Source organism: Coregonus clupeaformis, chromosome 9 (assembly GCF_020615455.1).
Source record: "Coregonus clupeaformis isolate EN_2021a chromosome 9, ASM2061545v1, whole genome shotgun sequence".
NCBI classification, from domain to species: Eukaryota; Metazoa; Chordata; class Actinopteri; order Salmoniformes; family Salmonidae; genus Coregonus; species Coregonus clupeaformis.
The window spans coordinates 22681829-22690586 of record NC_059200.1 but is presented as its reverse complement, the minus strand read 5'-3'; the positions used below and the strand labels follow the sequence as shown (position 1 = coordinate 22690586).

The following is an 8758-nucleotide window of genomic DNA, read 5'->3' as shown; positions in this document are numbered from 1 at the left end:
GTTTTAGTCAAATATTATATCTGTTTGGGATTCTTGATTTCAATTTGCAGTCTACAAATTGTTCCGGACCGACCATCTGCTCAAGAAAAAATCGGCCTGCGGTTGAATCTTGTTGATGATCCCTGCTCTATGCTATACTGGATTGAAAATAATTACATCACAGGCGCCTTTTCACTCAGACAAGTCAATATTAAGGATATTAAAATGGGCTTGGTGAAGTTGGTCGTTCTCTCCATATAAAAGCTCATGTTAGAAATCTAAGTGGCATTTGTATACATGAAGAATTTTACCTACAGAACTCCTGCAAGCCAATCAATGTCGTGTCATAATTTAATTGTAGCAGCACGAACATATTTGAGACGAGAACACTACACTACAGTACAGTATATTACCTTGCAAGGTCAAACCAACCAGATGTCGCAATCATTGAGCTTTTGGGAAAGAGCACAGTTAGAAAGATATGGCATATAGAAGCAAACCGGATGGACATCATGAAAATAATCGGAGAGGTTGAGAGTAGAAGAAGTTCAGGAGCAAAAACAAATAAAATAGAATTATTTCGAATTATTTCGATAGTAAGTATAGGCTGGAAGTAGAGGCCTGGGCATTGTTGTTCACTAATTTACCCCAAGTAGGGAAAGGATGGCGGGGTTGAAAAGTAATAAAGGAGAGTATATATATAAAAAACTTGGGGGATTGGAAGTGATGCAGACAATTACATTGATGGAAGTTACAATCTATTTGCAATATTAAGCTGATCTACCCCCCAATAAGAAAAAATAAATAATAATTGAGCTATAGCCCTTGTTCGCTCCTCGGAAGCGCACTGCAATTGTGGGTCAGGTAGTGCGCTGTGACGTAGGTACGCCCACTCCCTCTCTGTCCTTCTCAATATCTACCCTCCGGAGCGAATTTCACCAACCGTGAGAAGTCTGCTGAAGTTAAAAAAGGGGACCCGAAGAGGCGCTGCTTTCATCACCTATTTTTTACTCTTGCAACAATGGAGTTTAATCCAAAGAGGACTGTTTTAACGCTGATTTTGATCCAATGTAAGTACTTTTTTACACTTTTATGCACGTTCCGTATGAGATAATACAACTTTATTTTGCATGGAGTGTCAAGTGCCACAGATATTCCAAGTGCGTGATTTACTTACTGATCAACACTATGAGCCATTGACTTCATATTAGGCGAGTTGGCTCTCAATGGAAAGTATAACAGTGTTGAATGTCTCCCCTGAGATAACTGGCCACAAGACAACGTTGTTTCAATCTGTCAGTAACATTCTGCATAGGTCTGCCTTCCATGCCTTTGAAAACATCATGCCAGTACAGATGAGGCTGGAGGTGTACTAAAATATTTTAAATACTATGGATATCAGGAATGAAATACTGTATTTGGAGTGAATTTGATTATTTATTTTATTGTATGACCATTTATCTGCTAGAAAGAGCATGTTTTCTACAGTTGATGTCAAGAGTGTCAGTCAGTGTTGGAAAGCAGCACTATTGCAGGTTAGGTCAGATTATATTGTATTAGTGTGTGTTGTAAGGTGAGAGCTGTGTTGACATCCCCATGTGATATTCTGTTGCCTGAATCAATGAAAATCGTTAATGCCAGCCAGGTCCATATATCATCAGGATGAGGTTACAATGGGCTGTGCCAAGGGGGAGCACATACACCTTATTGTAGAGGTGTGTGAATGAACATGCTGCAACAATGGTCTAAACATCACAGTCACAAACAGTATATTAGACTATTGACTGAGGAGTTGCAAAGCATAGTTGTTAAACCATAGTTACTACTACACTCTGAAAAAAAGGTGTTATCTAGAACCGAAAAGGGTTTTTCGGCTGTCCCCATAGGAGAACCCTTTGAAGAACTCCTTTTGGTTCCAGATAGAACACTTTTGGTTCCAGGTAGAACCCTTTTGGGTTCCATGTAGAACCCTTTTCACAGAGGGTTCTACATGGAACCCAAAAGAGGTCTACCTGGAACCAAAAAGGAACCCTTATTTCTAAGAGTGTCATATTTATTGATGTATTTATAACCGGTGTCAGTGTGCCATCTTAGCTTATAGTGCTGCCTCCCTGAACCTGCCCCTGACTGGCCTTGAATCAGGTTCCTCTACCTCGCCAACACACGTAACTGCGCGCTTGACAACGTACGAACCGATTGAGCTATAGAAATGGATCCAATTCGATAGCTCCATTGGCGACATTTCAAGCTAGCTGTGAAGTGAGTTTACGGCACGTGGATAAGAGCGTCTGCTAAATGACTAAAATGTAAATGTTATTAACTCCATTACAAATGGCTTCATGAGATCTGACTGCAGTTCTCACAGTCAAAACAAGCTATGTTTGCTATCATGTCATATGACAGGTTGTTTGAGATGTTAGTGAAGGTGAAGAGACGGTATAGATTGCGTCAGAGGCTAGAGTTTGTCCTGACCAGCTGACTTTACCAGGAAGAACTCCCAATAGACATGGATTCACCGGAGCCCCCCGCTGCCCAGCCGCTGTCCAATGAGGTGCTCAGTCAGTCAGTCAGTCACAGAGCAGTGGGTTATCCAGCTTGCTGCACACAAAGCATCCAGCCGACTGGAACCACATTGTGACAGAATCAGCAAGGTTTACACAGGGCCAGTGGGAACACTCTCTTTTGTCTGTCTCTCTCACCCTGTCTCTCCTTCTCTCTCTGCATCTCTCTATCTGTCTGTCTCTCTCACCCTGTCTCTCTGTCTCTCTTTCTCTCTCTGCATCTCTCTATCTGTCTGTCTCTCTCACCCTGTCTCTCTTTCTCTCTCTTTCTCTCTCTATCTGTCTCTCTCTCACCCTGTCTCTCTGCATCTCTCTATCTGTCTGTCTCTCTCACCCTGTCTCTCTGTCTCTCTTTCTCTCTCTGCATCTCTCTATCTGTCTGTCTCTCTCACCCTGTCTCTCTTTCTCTCTCTTTCTCTCTCTATCTGTCTCTCTCACCCTGTCTCTCTGCATCTCTCTATCTGTCTGTCTCTCTCACCCTGTCTCTCTGTCTCTCTTTCTCTCTCTGCATCTCTCTATCTGTCTGTCTCTCTCACCCTGTCTCTCTTTCTCTCTCTTTCTCTCTCTACCTGTCTCTCTCTCACCCTGTCTCTCTGCATCTCTCTATCTGTCTGTCTCTCTCACCCTGTCTCTCTGTCTCTCTTTCTCTCTCTGCATCTCTCTATCTGTCTGTCTCTCTCACCCTGTCTCTCTTTCTCTCTCTTTCTCTCTCTATCTGTCTCTCTCTCACCCTGTCTCTCTGCATCTCTCTATCTGTCTGTCTCTCTCACCCTGTCTCTCTGTCTCTCTTTCTCTCTCTGCATCTCTCTATCTGTCTGTCTCTCTCACCCTGTCTCTCTTTCTCTCTCTTTCTCTCTCTATCTGTCTCTCTCTCATCCTGTCTCTCTGCATCTCTCTATCTGTCTGTCTCTCTCACCCTGTCTCTCTTTCTCTCTCTATCTGTCTTTCTCTGTCTGTCTCTCTGTGACTCCTTTTTTCATTCTTGTTATCGCTGCTATACCTCACTTTCTCTTTCTACCACTGTATACCTCACTCTCTCCCTCTCTGTCACACTGTATCAGTCCACTTTAATTAAAGGTCCTCTGTGTGCCTCTGCCACTGCCCGTCCCGGAATCCCTGTTTCCACGGTGACAGTTGGGGAACACACTGATAAGGCATGTGAGTGGTCGTTGACCATTTTGGCCAAGAGGCAAAACATTTCTCACTCATATCTCACATACTCTGTCAATGGCAACCACAATGTTCTTTTTTAGAGTTTTGGGAAATAACTGTCATTATTCTAAAAAAAATTGTGGAAATAGATGGACACCCAAGTTGAACTGTCAGGGTCATGTAGTCACTGTGTTTGAGAAGTGTCTAAGGATCTATTCATTGGTGTTGATGCTGTACATTATCTCACTCTCAGGGACTCTTCAGGCAGGTGCTACTTAGCTTAAAACAGACATGTTAATATGGCTATAGACCCAGCAGTGTAACCACAACTCATAGGTGTGATAAATAGGAGGACAATCACATACTCACATCCTGTTCTAAGTTATCTGTCTACCAATTTTCACATCCTGTTCTAAGTTATCTGCCTACCAATTTTTAGTCATTTAGCAGACCCTCTTATCCAGAGCAACTTACAGTAGTGAGTGCATACATCTAACAGGTGGATAAGGCTGCATCCCAAATAGCACCCTAGGGACCATAGGGCTCTGGTCAAAAGTAGTGCACTATATAGGCTATAGGGTGTCATTTGGAGACGTTGACCCCCTCGCAGCCCTGTTTTAGTGTTTGTATGTGATGTGACTCACCGACTAGTTAGAAGACAACCAATGCTAAACATGCTAGGTCCTACAGAGGATGAGTTTACCTGACGATGAGGAAACACAGAAAGTTGTATAAGTCTTTATCAGAATGACTAATACATGGGTGTGGGCAGTGTGGGCAGTGTGGGCAGTGTGGGCATGTATATATTTACATTCTCAAGGCTGTTAACCATTCCAAAACAGCACCATGGAATATTTCAGTTGCTGTTGTATTTTTGAATCTGATTCTATCATCATAGTGTATGATGAAGGTTCCATAATGTAAACACACATAAACACCACAGAACAGCCTCGATTCGTCGGGGCATGGACTCTACAAGGTGTCGAAAGCATTTCACAGGGATGCTGGCCCATGTTGACTCCAATGCTTCCCACAGTTGTGTCAAGTTGGCTGGATGTCCTTTGGGTGGTGGACCATACTTGATACACACGGGAAACTGTTGAGCGCGAAACACCCAACAGTGTTGCAGTTCTTGACACAAACCGGTACGCCTGGCACCTACTACCATACCCTGTTCAAAGGCACTTCAATCTTTTGTCTTGCCCATTCACCCTCTGAATGGCACACATACACAATCCATGTCTCAATTGTCTCAAGGCTTAAAAATATATTTTTAACCTGTCTCCTCCCCTTCATCTACACTGATTGAAGTGGATTTAACAAGTGACATCAATAAGGGATCATAGCTTTCACCTGTATTCACCTGGTCAGTCTATGTCATGGAAAGAGCAGGTGTTCATAATGTTTTATGTAGTTATTAACAGTGTTATTAAAAACCATTACAATTTTATAATAGTATCCCTAACCCTATAGTACCTTAGCCGTGTAGTAGTATGGAGCAAAATGCTGCAGTTATGGAGTTGTGAGCCTCATTTCTCTATTTGTGTAAAGTGTGGTGACACCTGGCCTGTGTTGGGTTGGGTCTTGTTACGGCATATGAACTTAACCTGATTGTGGTGTCACCACCCTACTAAGCAAAAGGCTCTTTGGACTGCAGTATAAAATGCTCAGACACCGTGTTTTGAACAAAGTCTATTAAATCGATTTATATTGGCTTCCACAGCATACGTGAAGAGTAGCATTATATCCCATTCTATGTCACTGTCTTCAAGTAAGAAAAATGCATTATTGGGCAATGCTAAATCCTAACCCATTATTTCTGTACTGCTTCAGTTCTGAAGATTTTACATTTTACATTTTAGTCATTTAGCAGATGCTCTTATCCAGAGCATCGTCATCATCATTCATCGTAATTAATTTTATTTAACCAGGGTAGCTCGGTAAGACAACCACGTATCACAGTCATAGTAAGTAAAACCTTTCCTGATTAAAGCAGCTATCAGTGAAGTCAGTGATATTAATAAAATAAAAGGCAAGTGTTAGTGCAAGAAAGGCAAGGAAGGTCGTTTCTTCAAACATTGCCAGTGTTTCTAGTGTTACTCAGTGTCTCTTTGTGTCATTTCTGTTATTGTTATGGAAGGTGTCGTGACATGAGTGTTGTTTTGTTGTCCTCAGAGGCCTTAGTAGTGGTTTGAATAACACTCACACTCATCTCAGTAGGCCCCTGTAACTACTGTGTGTTCTCTATGACCAGCCACTGCGCCGACATGTCTGCTCCTCAGACCAGTAATCTGTACACATTGTCATGCTGCGACTTGTCCGGATTGGTCATCACTGATACAGTCATGCACAGCCAGATATTTATGATGGTGTGATCTCTCTCTCTCTCTCTCTCTCTCTCTCTCTTGCTCTCTCTCTCTCTCACACACTCTCTCTCTCTCTCTCTTTATATCTCCCTCTCTCCCTCTCTGTGCTCCCTCTCTCCCTCTGTGCTCCCTCTCTCCCTCTCTGTGCTCCCTCTCTCCCTCTCTGTGCTCCCTCTCTCCCTCTCTGTGCTCCCTCTCTCCCTCTCTGTGCTCCCTCTCTCCCTCTCTGTGCTCCCTCTCTCCCTCTCTGTGCTCCCTCTCTCCCTCTCTGTGCTCTCTCGCTCCCTCTCTGTGCTCCCTCTCTCCCTCTCTGTGCTCCCTCGCTCCCTCTCTGTGCTCTCTCTATCTCTGCAGGTTGGAGCATCCCCCGGTCCTTATCCTTTAATGTGGGAACTGCTGGAGCCAAGGTATTCTCTGAACCTGCTGTAGAGGAGTTTGGATACACTGTGCAACAGTTCAGGAATCACCAGGGCAAATGGTGAGACTACTGAGTAATGCATTGCATAGGCCGCAATGCAGAAGTACTGTGTGGTTTAATCTATGGCACATTAACTCTCTCTGTGTGGATGGAAACATCGTTAACAAAGGAAAGGGACCTGAAGATGTTGTTCAGTCTCCACACTCCACTAGACAAACATTTCATAAGAGATGTTAAGTGGGAAATGACCCAACAGAACAAATAATGATGACGAGTTGTATCATCGCCTCAAGGACTTACAGTGCCTTGCAAAAGTATTCAGACCCCTTGGATATCTTCAAATTTGATTGTGTTACAAAGTGGGATTGGTTTTATTTTCAACAATATACACAAAATACTCTGTGATGTCAAAGTGTAATAAAATGTATAAAATATATAAATTAAATAACTAAAATATAGTTGTTGCATAAGTATTCGGATCCCTGAGTCAATACTTATAGAAACACCTTTTGCATCAATTACAGCTGTGAGTCTTCTTAGGTAAGTCTCTAAGAGCTTTGCACACCTGGATTGTGCAATATTTACACATTATTCTTTTCAAAATTCTTTAAGCTCTGTCAAGATGTTGGGGATAATGGCTAGCCAGCAATTTTCAAGCAGATTTAAGTCAAAACTCTCCAGTATTTGCCGATGTAAAGCATACCCATACCATGATGCAGCCAACACCATGCTTGAAATTAAGGAAGCAGTTACTCAGTTATGTGGTGTTGGATTTGCCCCAAACATAAGGCTTTACATTTAGGCCAAAAAGTGTATTCCTTGCTGTGTTTTTTTTGCAGTATTACTTTAGTGCCTTGTGGCATACATGATGCATTTTTTGGAGTATTTCTATTCAGTATATTTGTATTCTTTTCACTCTGTCATTTAGGTCATTATTGTGGAGTCACTACAATGTTGTTGATCCATCCTCAGTTTTCTCCCATCACAACCATTGAACTCTGTAACTCTTTTAAAATCACCAATGGCCTCATGGTAACATCACTGAGCAGTTTCATTCCTGTCCTGCAGCTCAGTTCAGAAGGAAGACTGTCTCTTCGATGTGTCTAGGTGGTTAATACATTATCCACAGCATAATTATTAACTTGACCATGTTTAAGGAGATATTTAATGTCTGATTTGTTATTGTTACCCATCTACCAATCACTGCCTTTCTTTATGAGGCTTTCGAAAAGCTCCCTGGTCTTTGTAGTTGAATCTGGGCTTGAAATTCAATACTTGACTGAGGGACCTTACAGAAGGTGAAAGGGGTAGGGTGGCAGGTAGCTTACTGTGTAAGAGCGTTGTGCCAGTAACCGAAAGGTCGCTGGTTCTAATCCCTGAGCTGACTAAGGTGAAACATCTGTCGATGTGCCCTTGAGCAAGGCACTTAACCCTAATTGCTCATGTAAGTCACTCTGGACAAGAGTGTCTGCTAAATGACAAAAAAATAATTATGGTAGTAGGTGAACGGGGTATGGTAGTAGGTGAACAGGGTATGGTAGTAGGTGAACGGGGTATGGTAGTAGGTGCCAGGCGCACCGGTTTGTGTCAAGAACTGCAATGCTGCTGGGTTTTTCATGCTCAACAGTTTCCCGTGGGTATCAAGAATGGTCCACCACCCAAAGGACATCCAGCCAACTTGACACAACTGTGGGAAGCATTGAAGTCAACATGGGCCAGCATCCTTTTGGAACGCTTTTGACACCTTGTAGAGTCCATGCCCCAATGAATGGAGGCTTTTCTGAGGGCAAAATAATTTTAGAAAGGTGTTCCTAATGTTTGGTATACTCAGTGTATTTTAGTTCAGGAGTAACAGAGTAACAAAAAACTATAATTAAATCAATTTTAATTCCACTTTGTAACACAATAAAATGTGAAGAAATCCAAGGGGTCTGAATACTTTTGCAAGGCCCTGTAAGTGGACTTCTATTGAATGTGGTTTTGACTAACATCGTCCCCGGGCTAATTCAATAGGTGTTAACTAACCTCGTCCCCGGACTAATTCAATAGGTGTTTAACGAACCTCGTCCCCGGACTAATTCAATAGGTGTTGACTAACCTCATCCCCGGACTAATTCAACATGTTTTGACCAACCACGTCCCCGGGCTAATCCAACAGATTTAGACTAACCTCGTCCCTGGGCTAATTCAACAGGTTTTGACTAACCTCGTCCCCAGACTAATTCAACAGTTTTTAACTAACCTCTTCCCCGGGCTAATTCAACAGGTTTTGACTAACCTCT

General features: G+C 42.6%; 1 protein-coding gene across 1 annotated transcript in view; it reads left to right on the top strand.

The window, feature by feature from the left end:
- Window positions 1–941: 941 nt before the first annotated feature.
- The window catches only part of LOC121573483 (integrin alpha-2-like), a 33947-nt gene continuing 26130 nt past the window's right edge, over window positions 942–8758 (top strand). The window contains exons 1-2 of the mRNA XM_041885519.2: window positions 942–1049; window positions 6413–6536. Of these exons, the coding sequence (XP_041741453.1) occupies window positions 1001–1049; window positions 6413–6536 (173 nt within the window). The 5' untranslated portion in view covers window positions 942–1000. The remainder of the gene's footprint in view (window positions 1050–6412; window positions 6537–8758) is intronic.